Genomic DNA, 20,663 nt, shown 5'->3' on the forward strand with positions numbered 1-20,663 from the left:
CAATGAAGAAGTTAGATGTGAAGACGTAGGAGAATCGTGGGAAGTAAAAGACATCGTGGACTCTAGAGTAAATATGTCACAAAGTGTGTGACAAGTCGAGCGAAAGTCGGGGAAGGGTATTTAACCAGCGATCGGCGGTAGTGTTAACCGCCGATTAATAGGCCTTTTCGTCGCAGTGGTTAAGATCACTGTTCCGTTGGGCACTGTTATATCGTGCATATGCTGGTCAGTATGTCTCGTGACAAAATAAGAGGTCAGGAAAGTTAGAGTACCTAGTAGAGTGGTTAGGTTACGAAGGAACAGACGATTCGGTATCATGGGAACCGGTAGAGAACGTCGATGGAGCTGATGACATATTGGCGAAGTTCCACGAACTTCATCCTACTAAGCCGAAGGAAGGGCGACTGCAGAGGGCTAGGAGGTAGAACGTACTGCATACAACATAGGATTACAGCTACGTACCGCTCACTTGCCCGTATCCTTACCCTTTCCTTTTCCTTTCTCCTTCGCTCTACTCGGTCCCGCGAGACTGGTGTGGAGAGTACCGATGGCCGAAGGTAGATCGAGACTGTCAGGGGGGAAGACAGTCGAGAGAGAAGCGTTCCATGCCCGATTCATAGCCCCAAAGAAATCACCAAAGTCCTGGACATCCCGAGCAGCTTGCATGCTCGGAGTCCTCCACAGAGAACGTATGGTCCTAAGACACTCGGAAGGAAGACTGAGGAGATCGAGAGCAGTCTGAGCAGAAGCAGGAACTCGAGAACTACTCCGGGGGCCTAACCAGCCGATGGACGGTGGTGGCTCGTACGCCATAGGAGTAACGAGGAAGGGGGTGTCGTAAAGTCTTCGGCGAACATTGGCTATCTCAGTAAGGCTTCGGCGAGAGACGTCCGCTAACCTCGTCCTTGCTTCCTCGTTCAGATTCCCACCGTTGACTACATTTACTAACCCCGCAGTAAGGTTATTCAAGGCGTTGGCTTGACGAGTGGAGAAGTCAAGCAAGAGAGATGTATCACGTCGAGCGACGTCAAGCTGAGTGGTGAGGCCGAGAACGAGAGAACGATACGTAGCAAATTCTTTCTCGTCCTCCGGGATACGAGGGTCCAGGGAGATGCGAGGGTGGACGAAGGACAACCGAGGAACAGAGGGCCCAGCACGCTGAGTAGCTTCATCTTCCACATCACCAGCTTCAAAGACGACCTCTTTCTCCTTCCTTTTCCCTTTTGATTTCTTTAAAGAAGACTTCGGGGTCTTCTTAGAAGCGGGGGACTCGGTGACAGGGGCGGCCGCTGGGGTGGCCGGAGGAGCAGAAGGACGGCGACTTCGGGTGCCGTGGGCCGGAGGAGAAGCCACCACAGGAGAGGACGGACGAGGGGCCGAAGGACGAGAGGCCGAGGGCCGAGAGGTCGAAGGACGACGGGAGGACGAAGGAGGAGCAGCCAGGAGACGCGACGGGCCGGCCACAGGAACAAAGGGCGAGGGCGAGGGAGGTGACGAGCGGGAGGACGGCGAAGTTCGGCAAACCGACCGGAGAGACGAAGACGGTACCCGCGAACGGGGGACAGACGCTGGAGTCTGGGGAGGGGGGAGAGGAGAAGCGTCGAAGGGACGGGGCGGGATGTCCCGGGCAGAGGAAACGGGACAGAAGGAGCAGGGGCCAGACGTGCATGAAGCACAACGGAGAGCCTTGTTGTGTGGCCTGACTGCCTTGAGGCAGGGCCAGTTTGGACGATTATACGTGATAATCTCACGTCTACTAATTAGCAGGAGTAACTTCGGCGTAGTACGAATAGGTGGACTCACCGGCAACGATCACACGCTTCGTCAACACCAACCGCGATCCAACGACCAGGCTCGGACTTCATCTTCTCCCACAAGTACTCTTCTTCCCGCAGTGATCTCTTCACCCGTTTGGGCGAAGGCTCCCCTCTGGGAGAAGGGGGGGGAGCGGCGGCGGCAGCAGAGCGGGCGATGGCGGCGGCAGGGCGGGCGGCGGCAGCAGCGGCGGCAGCGGCGATGGCGTTGGCGGGGGGGAGAACCCCGGAAGAGGAAGAAGAAGAGGAAGAAGAAGAAGAGGAGAGGGAACGGCGTCGTTTCTGGCCCACAATTTGAGCAGGGGGAGGGGCAGGAACGGCTGCGAGTTAGCAATGTCTTGGAGAGCTAAAGAACAGATAAACAAGGCCAAGTCGGCGAGAGCTAAAGAACAGATAAACAAGGCCAAGTTCGGCGAAGGTGTGAGAGGTTGGACGAAGAACTCACGCTCAGGACTATCTACGTTGTTGTCCTCTACACTAATCACCTCCACATCATCATCCGGGTATTCTTCTAACTCGCTTTCACCCTCACTATCGATCCTACCCTCCCGATCATCATCATCCTCACTTTCTTCGGTGTCGGGTCGATCACTCGACTCCGAGCCCCCACTGAGCGAGTCCTGGTCGGAGGAGGACGGAGACTCACCAGGACAAAAGGCGGGCGTCCTACGGCGAGGAGTGGCGGCAGGAGGGGGCCCTCCAGGAGAACCCGTTACGGGGACGGGAGAACCAGACACGGGGGAGGGAGAACCAGCGGAGGGAGAGGCGGAGCGAGGGGGCGAGGCAGCTCCAGACGGCTCCCCCAGAGAGAGAGTGCCGAGGCCGAGGGAGGAGACTTGGCGAGATCTGTCGCCGAAAGAAACTGAACATCAGCCAAGTTCGGCGAGGTGGGGTGAGTATCGATGAAAACTCACGAGCAGATGACACCATACCACCAAAGTTCCTCATGGCGGCGAAAGGGCTGGGTGTGGGAGTAGAAGGGGCCATGACGTTAAGATATTTAACAGAGAAATAAAACTCGAGGCGATGATTCAAGGTAACAAATCTGTTTTCTAGGTAAGAGAGATAGAAAGTTTTGAAAGCAGATGGGAAAAAGAGAGAAGCTCGACGAACTGCTCAGTATTTAGTATAATCAAACCTACCCCCTCGTCGTCAACATGCAGCAAACTTCGCGTTTCATCAACAAAAGGCATCGCAGGGACGATCAAAATTCCCACGCTATAGTGTCTCATCTCAATATAAGCGAGGGTTACTTCGACAAACAACGGTGTTGTTCGGCTGCCATTCAGGAAGCGTGTCTCACCTACAAAAGACACAGGGCTTCTTACGGCAAACCTCGACGAAGTTAGGGGAGTCTCATTGTCGGGTTTTGGAGTGAAAGGAGGCCCAACTACGAAGTGCGGTGCAAAGAGCAGAAGGGTGAAGGATGGTCATGGGGAGGGAGAGAATGGGGGTACTACGCTGCTAAGTTCTCTTGCCACAACAGAGGTGTAATCGCTCACGAGGACGTTCGCGGCTAAAGAAGGGGGCGACTGTCACGAACTACGTCGTGACACCTCGATTACTCCACCAACAATGACCCTCCTTTGGCCATCAAAACCCCATCACGTCTTAACCTCTTTACTCTACACGTAACTCAGGACTTCTGACACCAAGTACGGCGAAGTTAGACGGAGTTAGGCTAGGTAGGGACAATGGGAGCAGAAGTACGGCGAAGTTAGACGGAGTTAGGCTAAGTAGGGACAATGGGAGCAGAAGTACGGCGAAGTTAGACGGAGTTAGGCTAAGTAGGGACAATGGGAGCAGAAGTACGGCGAAGTTAGACGGGGTTAGGCTAAGTAGGGACAATGGGAGGAGAAGTGCGGCGATGTTAGGCGGAGTTAGTTGAAGGAGGAAGAGGATGGCCGAGGGCTCGGGGAAGTTGGACGAAGTACGTTGAAGTACGTCAAAGCGCGAGAGGGTTGGATGAACGTCTAGGAGGAGTAGATAATATTAGCTGAGAAGATCGCTGAAGTTCTTCAGCGATCCTTGATTGTTGTCAGTAGTGAAAGACAGATAGAGATAGCTATATACAAATCAAGATACATCGCCATCAGTAGAACAAAACCCCAGTTAGAGTAACTACGCCGAAATACGCCGTAGTTACACTCCTTTCGACGTCTGCGCCCTCCCGGTTGGGTGAGACATCGATTCAGGAGCGTCAAGTTAGCCGAGGTTCGTCGACCGTCGGTCTGCCAGAAGGTAGTTGTTCGACGGCCGTGACACTGGTTAACCAGCACCAGGCCATACACTGGCCATGCATGTGACATCTTATGCCACTGCGCTAAAAGGCACAATATCGCAATCAGCCCTATGATTGCGACCCGGTTATAACCTGATGTCACAACTGAGGTTGCAGGGTCATGACACCCACCTTCTAATCCTTTCCCCACTTCTCCACCAAGAATCAAACCATACTTGTGTGTCTTGAGAAGATAAGCAACTACTTGTAAAGCAAATTGCCAATATGTTTCCGGGGGAGCAGCATTAAACCGTGCTAGAAAGTTTGTTGCAAAGCTAATGTCTGGCCGTGTGCAGGCCGCTGTCCACATTAAGCTTCCAATGGCGGCTTGGAAAGGGGAAAGCGGTGCATGTTCATCGGTTTCACTGATTGCTGGTTCATCGTGATGCCGATTGGGAAGAGGAGCGGTCATTGGACAATGTTCTGAATGACCAGGAAATCTGGAAGTGACTTTGTCAATGTCTGCTGGTTGGGAAAGATGGATTCTTCTTTTTGGACAATCTCAAGTAACCTTGAGACCAAGAATCTGCTTCATTTCCCCAATTTCCGTCATAATCCATTTTCTCTTCAGCGCCTCCACTTGTAACGGTACTGGAAACACAAGTACTAGATCACAGGTTGGGACGAACTCGATGGAAGTCTTGTGGAAATCTAGGTGTCTCTTGTGCTATGTGATGGATCACGTCTCCTCTGCAATCGATGTAGCCAAAGAATGATATTGAAGAATCAGCAAAGTTGGTGCTTTGCTGATTGTACTATATACTGTCTACAAGTATCTGTGTCTCCTTCTCGTCCTACTACAAGCGTCTAAGTACATACTTGGACAGGTGGAAAACCGCTTTTGAGCAAACCCAGTGGGGAAATCTTGAAAAGGAAAACCTGTCCCTACCTAATGCAGCACTGCCTCCAAATCCCGCTTTCCTCCATCCTAATCAGTTGAACTTGATGGTGTTGCCTTGAATTGTTGTTACCCCGTAACACCACTACCCCAACAATTTCCTTATTTGTCTGTGCAGTTATGACCAAGTCATCAACATACACCAGGAGAATCACCAGTCCACCATATCTCCCTGATGTTGGGATGTACATTCCCCAGTCTCCCTCAGTCCTTCTGAGACCCTACTCCTCTAACGCTTTCCCAAGTTCTAACCACCACACCCTGGCTGATTGTATCAACCCATACAATGACTTTGTTAATGGGGTTACTGTCCCACTGTGTTGTTGTTCCATGGCTTCAGGATGTTCCATGTAAGATTCCTCATCAAGTACACCATTGAGATAAGCTCCCTCAACTTTGGCTTGTTGCAGTTCCAAAACAAATGTAGCAGTAATCATGAGAACTACTTGTACTGTTTGTTACCGTCTGTAGGCTACAGACAGTAGCTAGGTACAGATGGTATCTTCAAAGGGTAGGTGCAGATGGTAATTATGGTTGGTTGCTGCAGACAGTAGCTACAGGTGGTAATTACAGATGGTAACTACAGCCAGCAATGACAGTTTGTGAGTCCAGTCTGCAGTGACCATTTGCCATGCTTTACCTGCAAGCTCTTCTACAATACAATACAACACTATACGGCTATCTTACAGACATGGGTCACAACAGGGTTGTGACACATCTCACCAACCAACAGATTGACAGTCGGAGTCTAGCACTGTTGCTTGTAGGAGTGAATAATTTATTGCTGTAGAACCGGTGAGAATCAGGGCACCCAACTGGTACCCCACGCTGCTCTGGTGAAGCAGTGATAGATGGTGGTGTCACAAATTATAACATTACACCCCCGGACAACCACCATCATTGATCCTCCTTTCACCATCATCAACCCTCTGTCCATCATCAACCACCACTACCCTGAATCACTCAGACCATCTACGGGGAAGTTACAAGACCTAGGGGGTATTAGTCACAACACTCCGCCCCTGTGCAGACCCACTGTGGCGAAGTGAGGAGAAGGAGATCAAGCCATGCACGGGGGAGAGTGGAAGTAAGTGGAAGCACAGCGGACTGTGGCATAGTGAGCAATGTAGGATATTTGGAATCTGGCAAACCATGACAATATTGGATGAAGGAGGACTGAGCGCAAGGGAGTGCAGGAGTTGAGAGATATTCTACAAGGAGAGCAGCGAGGTATAGATAGTTTACAGATTGCTGAACTTCTTCAGCAATCCATGATTGTTGTCTGTAGCGAGAAATATATTCAGTAGCTACAACCATTGAGTTAGGGAGAGCTACCACCAAGCTGTTTGATGTAAGGTGAGGTTAGGGGCAGTTCATTGACGATTGATCATCTTATTGTCTATCACCCCAACGTATTACTGTGGTGTAGTCAGCTGTAGTCCTCCGACGAGTACCTCGTCTCTGTGAGACATCGAAGCCCTAGTACGATGTGGTCAGCCAAAGTCCGTGAACCGTCGGTCAGCTGAGATGAGAAGAAACGACGTTTGTGACAATACGCCTATTTTGGGGTTATCTTTGACACATTGAAGAACACAAGTGATGGATCGACGGGCACTTTTCATTGTCCCTATCTCTGCCAATCACGAACCACTCCTTCCGCCGTATCAGGTGATCATCCATCACATGGACCAGGAAATGGCATTGTATGTGTCGTGATACGATAAAGCCATTGGGATGAGTCATTGCACGAACGGCCTACTTGCTTATTGGGGGGTGTTCCAACCAGCTATCAGATACTGGTTGGAACCTTCTCAAACTACTCGTAGTAGATTGGTTGGTACTTTTGGGTGGCCTCGACCACGTCTCCCATGCCTTCTGAAAGCGCACTCCTTTATTCTATCTGATTGATTACCTTACTTTTATGGATTAACATACTGAAAGTCTACCCCAACCCCACAGTCATCATTCTAGATGACAATCATGCGCGTGTAGTTGTCCACATTACAACGAAACTATTGGATCATTGCAGCCTGAGTCCTTCACCGACAGGACCTAACAGAATCACAACGCTCACACGCGTCAGCTATTCATCCCGGCCATTTTCATCATCATGATGATTGTATACAAAAGAAAATGAGTGGGTCCATGAGGTGAAGGAGAGACTCAAGAACACCTACGCCTGGGTCCGCGCTGGTGGTGACAGGAGAAGCGGGCGCGGAGAAGAGAAGACCTGACCTCTGATGCACCGCAGGCGTCACCTCCCTTCACCCGTAGGAGAATACTGATGCAGGGGGGAAAGAGGAAGGGGGAAGGGTAAGCTTGAAGGAGATATCCACCCGCATCGCCTCCATTGTATCCCGGCCAAATGGCCATGCTAATCTTCCCTTTCATTCCATAGAAACTGAGAGCCAGACTCAGAGACTTATAGGCCTCATTCTCATCACAATCTCCTGATTCTTGCCAGCCACCCATCTATTCCAATTGAGACATCACTATCGTCATTCACGGGACTTCTGTCCAGTCCACAGCATGAATGAGTCGTTCACTTGGCTACCTCCTCCCCCTTCGGGAAGTACCGTCACCCCGAGTTCCGTTCCAGTACCAAGTAGGAAAAGGAAGAGGGGAAAATCCGTGACTCCACCCGACTTTATGAGTACCGCTGCCGGGCCTTTGATAGAGAGTCGAGCTCTCGGACAGGAATACAAAGCACTATTGCTGAAATTGGACCAGCTGACCGGACCGTATCAAAAATACAGGATCACTACCGGTAAAACAGACGGTCATATAGGCCAAACAGAGGGTTATTATATGACGGATCCTGAATGTCCGACAAGAAGTGTCAGGATCCGGTTCGTTAAGAATTTAGCAGACTGGCCGCCTCACAGGTCAGCTGAAGCCAGGGAGCTTTATGAACGCATTCGGGATGATCAATCCCTTGTGGAGTATGTCATCAATGTGCGAAACCCAGTCGATACAAGGAAGATGATGCCAGGGGAATCTGGCAGGAAACTATTGTTGTCTGTCTATGGGTCTCTGCAACAGTTTGAACCAAATCTATCTGCAGACAAGGCGTACTTGATCTCATTTGGTACAAGTTTTCTGGCAAGTCTAAGTGGAGAATGTCCACTTCTAGATCTCGTATAGGAGCCGTCCAGCTTCAAACCAATAAACGCATTGATCAATCGTGTGAAGGAACTCAGGGCACAAGATGAAGCCAGTCAAGCTACACAGCTCCAGGGTTTTGGGAGGGAGGGTGAAGAACTTTTTCCACATACATGTGATCCTGGACTTGTGGCTTCCACATCAGACTTGGTCAGTGAAAATATGGAAGCTCTTCAAGATTTGGAAGCTCTTCAAGATTTGGTAAACCAAACTGGAATGAGTAACAGTCTTGACAGTTCTCTCTTCAAATCTTTGAATGATTCAGGTCCCCGGCGGCTCACCCAGTCTCTCACTCCTGTCCCACTAATGACAGGGCTCCCAACTACCCGGCATTCGGGTCTAGATCGGTTGGACCAAGATCTCACATCTGATAACTCCATGTCGTTGCAAGCTCATAGAGTGCCGAAAAGGACAAGAAAAGCTCCTGATGACCCGTCTATCTCACATGATGAAATGTCCCATCTAAGGTCAGAGCTGATTACACTGATGGGTATGGACACTCGCTACAGAATTGACGGACATGTAAATGATTTCAGTGTAGTCTCCACGACTGACCCCAAAAACCATCAACCATATCTTGATTCTGGCAAAGGAAGACCGGATTCGTCACTGTACAAACACGCGGTGGCAGTACATGATTGCTATAAACTACACTCAGCAAGCAATCTGAACACCACTCTGGATAACAAGAAGGGAAGAACTCTTATACTGAGTCTCTATACATCTTTAAATGGTATGTGTTATTTTAAAAGGATTCCAGATCAGAGGAGAGCTATTGGGGGAGTTATTGCAACCATGACACAGGGGTCTGGGTTGCTCGTTGAGCGCCCAGCCAGAGACCTGCTCCGGCACTTTCCCGAGCTCAAAGCAGCTGTAGATGCTCTCAGAGAGGAAATGGTAATATGCCACGGGCAGGATGCTGTCACAAGGGCGCTAGCCACTGTTCACACCAAATATGCCTCTACTAGTCATGTCAGTGATCCTGTGGGGTGAGAGCAGGCGGGTCAGCCAACTAGGAGGAATCAAGAAGTACCGCATCTGACAGACATGGGCTGTTGTGACCACTTGCTTGAGTACTTGATTTGCAGTGTACATTCTAAATAGCTTTCCTCCCCCTCTTGTTGATAGTGACGCCACCAAGAGCTGTAGGTAGAACCCCGAGTAACTCAGCTGTGATCTTTGATGCATTCTGCCTCGTCTGACCAGCCAAAACCTCTTGCTCCCGTCATCGGAGGAGTGAATGGCTATGTGGCGGTCAATCGGTAGAATCGCCACAGTGCCACAGTGCCACATGCCGCCGATGAAACGCAATCACCCGTGCCTGCGCTGCCGGTTTCATCATTTTCCATCTTTCTTCTCCTCCTTTCCTCTTCCTCTTCCTCCTCTTGCCTCTTCTGCACCGCTCTCATCGGATCATACAATACTGGAAACTCTCCTATGACTCCAGCGTCGGCTCTGACTTTGGCTTACCCGGTGGCGAGAGGCCGGCGGAGGGGAAGGAGCTCAGTGAAGCGTGCATCCAACTGATTGGCCTTTGAAGGATACCCAGATCAATGCTGACGTCTTCTCTCACATCTCCGTCTCAAACCCATCACACTCATTACTGCTCGTAAGTGCATGCCGTAATGTCCAGTTTCAGCTTGTTCTCATTCCTCAAACATCTCACTACTTGACAAACATTCAAACCGTCATCGGACGAGCTCTTGCTGATCCCGTAGACATAAACAATGCCAACTTATACACCTCGACCCCCCTTGTCCACCTCGCTCATTCCGGTTTCATCGACCTTCTCTCTCTAGTCTCTTCTACTCCTTCTCGCTTACTGGGCTATCCCAGACTTTTGGATCAGGAAGAGCTGATAGGTGTTCGATGCGAAGACACAACTTCTCGGCCAAACGTAGATCCCGATGCTATACTAACACAAGAGCCAGAGATGAGACCGCCAAAGCCCCCGAAGAAGGATGTTCCAGATAGAGCGAAGGAGAAAGATGAGTTGAAGAAGAGAAAGGTAGACAAGAAGGACATTGGACCGCCGACCGATTTCAGGTATGTCATCGTGACATTTCTCGTGGTAGTCTGCGGCTGTCCCTGTGCCAACTTTATCTGTTCTGCTCCCACAGACGATCCCCAGTAAAGGACACAATAGCCTCAAGTAAACACTAAACGGCAGACATCTATTCCATGCGTCCACATATGAAGAAGCCACAGAATTACTCCTGCGATGGTCTTTGGAGGGCATCAACTCGAAACTGGGAGGTGAGTTTATCCCCTTCCTCCTGTAGCTTTACCTACCAGGACGATCCCTGCTCCTTCCTTGCTCCTCTCAATCCTATCACAGCATCGCTGTCGGGTGGTTGGCCACCTCGAGTCACATGGCCGTGCTCAATCACAGACCCCACATGGGCAGAACCCATCAAAGAACTCATCAAAGCCCGTGCTCGAGATCAGCAAGCTATAGCCGTAGCTGCCGTGGTGGAAGCTTCTCGAAACAGAAAACTTGGTGGTGGAAAGGATACGTAAGTCGTAACATGCTTACAAAGTCTAACCCTCACATTTGTCTTCCCAAAACGTGTCTTTACGTTCGTTATCATCACTGACCTTAAGTCAACCTCCTGGAACTCTGCGGGTCGTCAATGGACTGCCCTCTTCTATATACTCTACAGCCAATACGACCCTCTTCTCACCTCTTCCTACTCCTGGACCTCTGCGTCCCATCTCGACACCGACTCTTATTGCGAATTTGCCATCCTCTTACTTTGCTTCGGGATCGGGGCAGCGGACGCCTTCGAGTCCTTTGGTGAACCCGTTCGCTTCCGCCATCGCTAGTCTGGCGAGGGTTGGAAAGAAAGGGTCTTCCGCCGTACCTGCGGTACCTCCCAAGGCTTCAGCTTCTACTGTATTGTCAGTGGTCACCTCGAGCAATACAAACATTCCTGATCTTACTCCTGTTCCCAATACATCTGATCATGGCGATAAGGAGAAACCTCGAAAACCTTCGGTCACGCGCAAACCTCCCAAAAAGGCACGTCCCCTACCTCCCCCAACTCACCTTCCTACAACAAAAACAGCCACAGGTCTCAAACCTTTGGGTCCTCGTCCTCTCCAAACAGATGAGAAGATCCGGGAAGAAGACCTTCAAGAAACGCTTCCATTCAGGATCATCAAACCTTCGCTCGAGACTTTGGAAAAGGCAGCCTCCATCGGTCTCTTTTTCGAACAATTCTATCACGCGCTGCTGAAACCTCCCTCCAAATCTTCGCGCCCCCCTCACCCAGGTAACTACGTCCTTACGCGTGCCCGTCGTCTGCAACAATTGGAGGATAGCTTTCTGATACCAGAAAATAGGTTCATGAGTGAGGGCGAAAAGGAGAGACAGAGGCAAGAGTTGATCTTGGAAGAGAGTCGCCTGTTGAGAGAGAAGAGAGCAAAAGTGGATGTCAAAGCATTTGAAATGGGTCGGGTAATTGGACATGGTGCTTTCGGGGTGGTGAGGATTGCTAGGGAAAGAAGGTCGGGGAGGTTGGTAGCTATGAAACAGCTACGAAAGGCCGAGTAAGTCAACCTTCATCCAGGAAAACTGCCCTTCCTCATATTCCGCAATTCTGCCAGGGCATCATCCTCATTCGGTATTCTCTCTGCCAGCTCTAACGTCGCTCATGTCAGTATGCTACGAAAAAACCAAGAAGCCCATCTCCGAGCCGAGAAAGATCTCCTGGCAGCAGCCGCTTCTCAATCCCTCCCCACATCTTCCAACTCTTCCACTTCCTGGATTGTCCGATTATATTATGCATTCCAAGATACCGACCATCTTTACCTTGTGTTCGAATATATGGGTGGTGGTGACCTTCTCAATCTCCTCGTTCAACTCGATACCTTTCCAGAATCCATGACCCGGTTCTACATCGCGGAGATGATCCTCGCATTGGAAGAAACACATAATCTCGGTTATATCCATAGAGACATTAAACCTGACAACTTCTTGTTCACTCCCGATGGACATATCAGAGTGAGCGATTTCGGACTAGCGACGGATTTACACTGGGCGCATGAGAGTGGATATTATGAACAACAGAGAGAGGCTTTGTTGAAGAAACACGGAGTGGATCTGGAGTATCCCACCATGGGAAAAGGAAGGAGGATGAGGAGAGAAGAGGTTGAGAGGGTGTTGGGGAAAGAATGGTTGACGGAAGGGAAGGGGGTTTTAACTTGGAGAGACAGGAACAGGAGGAGATTGGCATATTCCGTTTGCGGGTGAGTTGATTGTTGGCATAGTACAAGTAAAGATCATTTCTGACGATTAGGACAAATTCTTATATGGGTTTGTCATTCCGTACTTCTGCCTCATCTTCCATTCTCACTTTGAGACCAAGCAGCCTCTCATCACTCTGTATCACCATCCTATAAACCATGAAGTACCCTCTCGTTAAAAGTCCTCTTCGATCTGAGTTAGCGATTGTGTTCAAAATGAGATGAAGGCTATCAAGGAGGTCAATTATAAGGACGGGGACAACTTATTTTTGGCGATCACTGACATTCAGCTCCTGAAGTCATACGTGGTCAAGGGTACGGATTCAGCTGTGATTGGTGGAGTCTTGGAGTGATCAGTGAGTCGCATACGTCAAATTGGTCTGGATGAGTCGCTTATCATCAGTGTATGAAAGTTTGTATGGATATCCCCCGTTTGTCAGCAATTCAGTCAGTTATCCTTTTCATTTCAACCCCCAACATGGGTCGCGTCTTGTTCCAAAAGCCCCGTGATATCGGTCATGTGATGGTTGAGCTGACGATTAGCGACATGTCACCAGACAAAAGATGTGAGTCGCCATCTCATCTCAGCTAGGTACCCTCACCCCAGCTCTCATCAGGTGTTTTTCCTGTTACGCCAACCTTCCATCTGCCATGCAACACCAACTTACTCACTTCCCCTCCTCATCGGCTATGCCGTTCGCAGCACGAATTCGTATCAGTCCATGTCCCACCATTGCTATCCTCGGACCGCTTCCGAATCTCACTGCTCAGTAAATGTCCCAGTACTGCGTCAAAGCTAACTTTGACAGCCTGAACTGGAGAACAACCCTCAAATTCCCTCCTCATCCACGTCTCTCCCCCGATTGTCTAGACCTGATGACAAAACTTCTCTGCGAACCCGAAGACCGACTCGGGTCCACTCCCGCTTCTGCCATTTTGACGACTCACACCAGTCGAACGGGTATGTCGACGATGACGACTGTATCGACTTTGTCGAGAGGTGGGTTGGGTCTGGGGAGCGATGGGGCGGATAGGATAAAGGGACATGCTTGGTTCAGGGGGATCGATTGGGATCGTGAGTTTGTGTCTTGCACATCTCTCCACTTCGCATCATTTCGTCTTTTCTTCTAATCCTCACTCCCTTCAATATACTTGCTGACTTGTGTTCCTCACTCCCCTCACCCTACTTCACGTCTGCCTCATCAGCTGGCGATTGCCGGTTTGCAGTATTACTTTGTTGGTCTTCAAGAGTCCACTGGGGCCACTAACACCTGACCTCCACCTCAGGAATTACTGTATGTTGGATGAGGCATAATCTCCTGCGATACATCCAGACCTCGGGGTAGTCTTGCTCACTCGACAGACATCGGAGAACAAACCCCGCCTTACCAGCCCGACCTCGCTGCAGAGGACGACACTAGACACTTTGATGAAGATATACCGGATGAAGTGAGTTGTACCCCAGTTTCAGTCGATCCCTCATCCTTTCTGGACAGATCCCGCTTCCCCAAGAGACATCTTGCCCACGGGCCGACATCTCGTCAATGCGGACAAGGTTGGATCCGATAGCTGACAAACAGCCCCTAGCTCCAGCTGGAGGAGCACACGCCGACATCACAAAAGATCCTCTCCTGCGTGACAAAGCTCATGGTACACATCTGCTTGAGATCAGAAAAGGGTTAGTTTTCTCCTTATACCTTCGGCAGCTTACATTCCCAGCAAGAGGTATTGGACGTGATACTGAAGATCAGACTCGCTTTCAAAGGCTGGACTTTTAAATCCCCTCATCCCCCCGAAAAACGTTATGGCCATCTGCAATTTATTTCCTCGGGAGGACAAGAAAGTAGTGAAGACACTATCAAACCTTTTGTCGCATCGTCGACACTAGCCACTGAAGGTCACTCGTCGGAAGAAGTGGAAGTCGAGGTAGTGGGGATCATGGATAGTCCAAGTAAGCTGCGTGGTACGGTCAGATCAAGAGCTTTGTCATTTTAGTAATGAAATATGGTTGTAGTCAAAAATGTTGTTGTGATGGCTGTGTTGTGAAAGCATCGTTGTAGATGATTGATAATGACGTTGTAATTCTTAGCTATAGAGATGAATCCCGTGCTGAATCAAAGTTGACTTGGGCCACTGGAAGGTTGAAAGACGTCAGAGCAGAATGGGTCAAGGAAGTGAGCAAGTAAAGAGACATCAGCTCAAATTATCATATAAAATAGTGACCTGTGCATCAGCTCAAATCCGTTTGTCACACTTGAACAGGGGTGGATGATGCGCAACGGAGAGAAAACGTTCAGAACAAGTAGTATCGTCTATGCTTAAAAGCTCGGAAACAGCCTTCTAGTTGATAGTGAAGATTGTGTTCATCATTATGAATATACGACGGAGCTTTATCAATGATGTTCGAGAAGTAGCTGACACTCACAAGATGATTTCATACGCTTTCTTTCCCGACATCCGCCAGGGGGAACACTTTTGAGGTATGAGTTGGTCTTAATGTGTGATTGATAAGTCTTTATCAACCGTCAGTACCTCGCACTCGTCCGTTCATGAGGATCCGAGAAACGTGGGAAGAACAAGAAAGCCGGATGGTAGTGCTGGGTTTGGACTTGACTCGTAGATCGTAGATACAGTACATCGAACAAAGTGAATTGAACGTGGAGGAACCAATTTCGTGCGGAAGTGCCACTTTTATCAACGTATACATCGGAGATACACACCGGTCTTATCTCCGACTTTGGACTGCCACTTTCCCCGAATCTTTGGACGTATGAAATATATCGCCGAGATTCTCCGTTCACCTCCAACACCATCTTTCACCACTCCTTCTATCTCACTCTCAGGAATACTTTCGCAAAATGGCACAACGAGTCACACTTCGTAAACGTCAACCTTATAACACCAAGTCTAACCGTAGGAGGGTTGTTAAGACTCCAGGAGGTGTATTGAGGGTACATCATATCAAGAAGACTGCCGTGGGTTTTCGTCTTTACCTATCCATCAACCCCTTCATCGGTTGTCCTTCCACACACTAAGCTGTCAAACTACTCACGACTTTTGCCTTCCTTAAAAATTCACCCTTCTCTACGCTAGTGGTGCGATTTGCTCAACGTGCTCGTTCCAGTGAATCGATGTGAGAAAGTCATGGCTGGCTGTAACTGTTGGACTTGTGATTCAGAAGGATGTGAAATGGGCGAGGATGGCGAAAGAAAAATGTTATTCAAATTTCATATCTCTCTGGGTCGTATTTTGGGATTTGAAACTTGTCTAGTGAGGGAAAATTAGGTTGCTGACCATCAGTCAAGCCCAAAATGTGGTGATTGCGGTACCGACCTCCCTGGTATTCCTGCTCTTCGACCTCGCAAATGTGAGTTTATCTCTTCTCACTCGTAATTGCCTTCATGTACATTATCATCGAAGTTAGAACTTCGATTATAATTACCGCATAAATGGGTATCTCGCCGTCATATAACCGTATTCGTTGCCGGCGACGAATGTATAGAGTTGGAAGGGTCACCTGCTGATCACAGATGCCACCCTGTCCAAACGTCAAAAAACCGTCAGTAGAGCGTACGGAGGATCTTGTTGCGCCAAGTGCGTCAAATCACGGTGAGTCAACACTATTTGTATACAAATCACAGCTGACATGTCTTCTTTCTGCTGGATCCTCGACACCCAACAATGAATCAAACTCTCACTCTGCCCTTTCGCCCGTCTCACACATCCACCTTCTCTCTGACCCACGTCGCGTCCGAATTTCTTTCCTATTCACTTCTTTATCCAGTATCACCCGCGCATTTTTGATCGAGGAGGCTACTATCGTCAAGAAGGTTCTCAAGGCCAAGGCGGCTTCTTCGAAGAAGTAGAAGGCGATCACGTACATGGGCACGATGTATTCATTCCACCATTACCGTCGTTCTTTTCCTGATCTTCTTCCTGACGATCCGCATTCTTCTCTCGACTGCCAAGTGTCGCGCTCGCCTGACGATGTCGTGCTGACTTACTGATCCACTCAAAAGTGGTCATGGAGTGGCATGACGATGAGGTATGTGGTCTCTTCCGCACACAACTTATTCTTCGCTTCTGAGCCTGACACCGGTCCGGAGGCATACTTGTACAAGCGTCTGGTTGACCCAAATATCAATTGACTTTCAGTTCTTTATGCGGACTGGCATAGCCTCACTCCGTCGGACTCGCTCAATGCTTCACAGCGCTTCTCCCGGCGTTGAACCCCTCATTCACGGTATCCGATACTATTCACTTCATCATGACCCGTCGTCGTGTACTCTGCCCTCCATCAACCAACCATCCTCAACCACCATCACTCTCCTATCAGCTTACCCCATCTTCGGCGCCTGAACCCAGACATAGCGCTCTCCATCCACATGCTACCTTACCCCTTGCGTCGCGTCACCATCCTTCCCGCCTCTTCCTAGCTCTCCAACCCATCATCCCCAATCATCCCATCACTTTCCCCTGGTGCTTCGTACCATCCCTCCCTCCTGCGTCATCTGGGCGGAAAAGGAGGGCCTCTGATCACGCCCTCAGATCCGAAGGGATCAATCATCCGTGATCATGATGGAATGCGCCAGTAATAGTGCTACTGGGCGGGGTGGACGGAAGCGGAAGTGGCAGAGTCTCGCCATGGGTTTCCTTCATTCTCTGCTCCGTCTTTATACATCCACTACGCACGGATCTTCCTCCTATGCTTCTCCTGACTTCATGCAGATTTTGTTTCATCTGTTAGATGTAGCTGACTACGCAGTGTGGTACGTAAGCATACCCTTCTATCGGCACGGAGACTTATCAGGAACGAAGAGAAGATAATTCCCAGGTACCCCACGGATCGGATCTGGTAGACTCAACCTTGAGCAAACGAATCCGTCGTATTTCTCGCTGAACCAAAGGATAGGTTTCATTCTCATCTACATACCAGTCTACTTCATCACGAGTAGACCTAAGTCTGGACCAACTTTTCTGTTCGGAAACGACGCCGAGAACCTCGTACCTATCACGCATCCAACCCTCCGAACTTTAAATCCTGCAACGCTATAGATATCTTTCATTCCGTCCGACTATCCCACATCATGTTTTACTAGTCACCTCCCTCATCCGGCGTTCTGTACCTTTGAGCTATCTTTCACCTCTCACATCCATTCGCTCCATATTCCACCGGTCCAGCGCTCCACCCGTAGGTCAACGATGAAAGAGAGACCAACATGTGGAATGTACAGATCGCAAGGAGAAGAGAAGAGAGGATAAGAAAATCGTACTAGGGCGGATCCGAGGGCGGTCAAGACCATGATGCTGATGATCTTACACAAGGGACCAAAGGTACCGCCGATCCAGGAGGACCATGTCGTAGCCCCGTCCAGATAGGTCGTTGGGTCATGACCGGACGAGCTACATATATGATTTCTCGTCCCTCTAGACCCGAGTCGGAACAGCGAAGGTCGAGAACGGGGGGGCACCGTAAGAGTTTGCCCGACCGGGCGTGAAACAAGCAAAAAGGCGTAGGCTCGCCCTGGGAATAAAGTACTAAAACGAGACGACTGACCTCTTCTCTTCTCTTCTCCTCATGGTCCACTGAGCTTTTCTAAATATCTCGCCCCTTCTCTTCTCTTCTTTCCTTCAAAAGCTCTTTTCTCTATCCGTCAATCATTCACTGTTTCCTTTTCGTATCTTTAGTCTTTCTCCAGTCGAAGCAATTTGGTCCTTCGTTTGTCATCCCAAATCATCTTGACACTCTTCATACCGTAGGATCGCTTAGTCAACAATCGCAATCCCATAAACACTCGTACATCCTGTCCGAAAGGGCTTGATGGATAATCTGTCCTCGAACGGACAATACCTCTCGCTTCTCAGTGGAATCAATCAGATTCCCAAAAATGATTCCCGACAATCACAAGCTCAGACTCCATTCTCTGAAGGAACCATCCCAGAGAGAGAAAACAATTCATTCGTCTTGGATCAATTTGGTGTGGATGAACCATCTTCTTTTCCTTACCGACCTCTATCTAGCTCCCATGAAACCATACATCTTCCACAATTTGTACCCAATCAGCCGGTACTTTCTTTTGGGCGCTACACTCCAACGACGTCTTCTCTTCGCAAGACTTCTTTCTGGACCTATCTTCCTGTTCCTTCTGTCGGTTCGTTGGATTTCATCCCAAATTCTTCCTCCACGCAGAATCCTTTCAACCCGCACTTGAACCTGATCCCTAGTCAAAACAACTGGGAATATTTAACCCTTCAACGTCTTCCAGACATCCCAGTCCATCATCATCCCGCTTCGTCGTTAGCTCTCATCAATCCGATCTGGATATCACCCCCTAACACATTCCACGATGGAGGTTATCTTCCAGATCCTTTCAACCCTCCCGTCTCTCCTAATCGTTCCGCTTTTGCGATGTATCCTCCTATTCCGTCTACTGTCCAAGACGACCACGAAGAGGCTATACCAGCGGAACACACGCCATTATACGAATTACCGATGTATCAACCCCCAAACGATATCGCACTTCCGAACAGACTGGAAGTTGCCGTAGATGAGTACAATCGGTCAAGGTCGGACCCCATTCACCTTCTCGATACAACTCAACAGGTGTCTAATTTGGAACAAGATGATAGTGTCTGGTCGGACGATGCGGAAGGAGAAACAGAGTTGGAATCAGATACATATACGAGACTTGTCCCTCTCTCCTCCAACTATCTCCCATATCGATCAAAGATTCTTTCCTCATCTAGCGAAGAAGATTCAGATAGTTCTTTCGAGATTCCTCTCTCGTCGCTTTTTCGGTCTATACGATATGCCAAACGTAGGAAGATCACCAAGACTGATATGAGACAAAGTTCGACAAAACTTCCAACTGGTCGTAACAAGGCAAGCGCTTCTGGCCCTAAACCGGCTAAGAGGGGGAACGGAATAGGAAATGTAGGAAATGCATATACTGTATCTATTTTGGATAAGGTATGGGATGAAAAAGCCAATCATACCACTTTCGATTTTCATCTTTGCGCGTAAGTCATCTTGTTCTCTTTTCTGTTCTCTCTTTTAGATTTCCGTCTTGTTCCGTGGTAGATATTTGAAGTTCATGCTGACTTGATAGAGCTTTGCATGACCCTTCAACGGATGATTATATTCATTGGGATGAAAAGGGGGATGTGATCGTGATTCCCGATATCAAAGCTGTGAGTTTTAACACTCCTATAACCTTTGAGGTATCATATCTGAGCAGTCGAAGAAGTGAACTAGGGATACGTGGAATTTGACGTATGGATCTCATTGACGATCAGTTCCTTCGTCATGTTTGGCCTCATCACTGTCAGACGAGTATCAAGAGAGCTGCGTTCAATAAGCAATTAGCAAAGTAAGTCTTCCTCGACGTCATTTGATATTGGTATTGATGTTGACGTCAAGTTACGGTTTTAGACGTGAGAAGTATAGACTCAATAGTCTTACCCATCCGTGCGTTTCTATGATCCGCTTCTTCCGCTCCACGTCCACTCTTCTCTTCCTTCTGCCCAAAATGTTATAGCCTTTGTTTTCTTATCACTACGGATTTACTTCAAAAGAGAGATGATCCAAATCTGTATCAAAGACAGGAATGCTGATGTCAGTCTCCGACTAGAATACGATGGTTTAAAGAGGGATGATCCGCGTTTCTGGGCAAAACTCGCCGAACGATGCGCAAAGTTCATCGGGTCCCCTCAGTCCGAGTGAATCGTATCATCTTTCGGTGTGTAGTCGATATTGGAAACAACCAGATATATACAGCCAAGTACGGAGATGAGGAAACGTGAGGAGTGTGAAGAACGGACCATATGACCGAAGTGATTGAAAAATGGCAAAAACTAACACCAAAAGCGAAATTGTAATTTAAGGATTGTCTAGGAGTTTCTCATATTTGATATGCATGTTGTGCTTAGGATATCTTTCGAGTCCGACTCACCTTCTTCTATAAATGGAAAATCACGGACGGATCTTGTTAAGAAGCAATGTTGAGATCCGGAAACCTGTGTTGGACAAGAATCTCGCGCACGCGTTTCCTTTGAATCGTCCCCGTCACTTGTCTCTGGCTCTTAGAGCTTGAGGACTAGACAGAGGGTGACAAGGGACTGAGGGTACTAAGAAACTGAGAGAACTGCAAGATGTCAGGCTGGATCTGACTGGACTGACAAGTTGATAATGAGATTCCATAAGAGATTCATAGGTGGGGAACTGTCACGGCTGTCGAATAACTTCTCTCAACGGACCGAC

General features: G+C 48.9%; 4 protein-coding genes across 4 annotated transcripts; 3 read left to right on the forward strand and 1 right to left on the reverse strand.

Moving 5' to 3' along the window:
- Nucleotides 1-120: 120 nt before the first annotated feature.
- TREMEDRAFT_61510 (uncharacterized protein) lies at nt 121-2,801 on the reverse strand (the record flags this gene model as incomplete). The annotated part of the gene is made up of 5 exons (XM_007004001.1): nt 121-163; nt 470-1,753; nt 1,804-2,134; nt 2,260-2,676; nt 2,729-2,801. The coding sequence occupies 5 exons, from the start codon at nt 2,799-2,801 to the stop codon at nt 121-123; spliced, it is 2,148 nt and encodes a 715-aa protein (XP_007004063.1).
- Nucleotides 2,802-11,432: 8,631 nt separating this feature from the next.
- TREMEDRAFT_30295 (uncharacterized protein) lies at nt 11,433-13,972 on the forward strand (the record flags this gene model as incomplete). The annotated part of the gene is made up of 8 exons (XM_007003859.1): nt 11,433-11,707; nt 11,819-12,406; nt 12,457-12,473; nt 12,694-12,759; nt 12,807-12,838; nt 13,187-13,317; nt 13,402-13,478; nt 13,767-13,972. Coding segments are annotated over 8 exons (1,392 nt in total), but the record flags the coding sequence as incomplete, so codon positions are not given.
- A 1,283-nt stretch (nt 13,973-15,255) lies between these two features.
- Nucleotides 15,256-16,313, forward strand: TREMEDRAFT_43478 (uncharacterized protein). The gene is made up of 4 exons (XM_007003907.1): nt 15,256-15,378; nt 15,704-15,770; nt 15,934-16,012; nt 16,188-16,313. The coding sequence occupies exons 1-4, from the start codon at nt 15,262-15,264 to the stop codon at nt 16,267-16,269; spliced, it is 345 nt and encodes a 114-aa protein (XP_007003969.1). The 5' UTR covers nt 15,256-15,261; the 3' UTR covers nt 16,270-16,313.
- A 1,911-nt stretch (nt 16,314-18,224) lies between these two features.
- Nucleotides 18,225-20,126, forward strand: TREMEDRAFT_61513 (uncharacterized protein; the record flags this gene model as incomplete). Its single annotated transcript, XM_007004002.1, has 5 exons — nt 18,225-19,423; nt 19,513-19,594; nt 19,700-19,773; nt 19,824-19,871; nt 20,024-20,126. The coding sequence occupies 5 exons, from the start codon at nt 18,225-18,227 to the stop codon at nt 20,124-20,126; spliced, it is 1,506 nt and encodes a 501-aa protein (XP_007004064.1).
- Between the last annotated feature and the right edge of the window lie 537 nt (nt 20,127-20,663).

Source organism: Tremella mesenterica (genome assembly GCF_000271645.1).
Source record: "Tremella mesenterica DSM 1558 unplaced genomic scaffold TREMEscaffold_4, whole genome shotgun sequence".
NCBI lineage: Eukaryota > Fungi > Basidiomycota > Tremellomycetes > Tremellales > Tremellaceae > Tremella > Tremella mesenterica.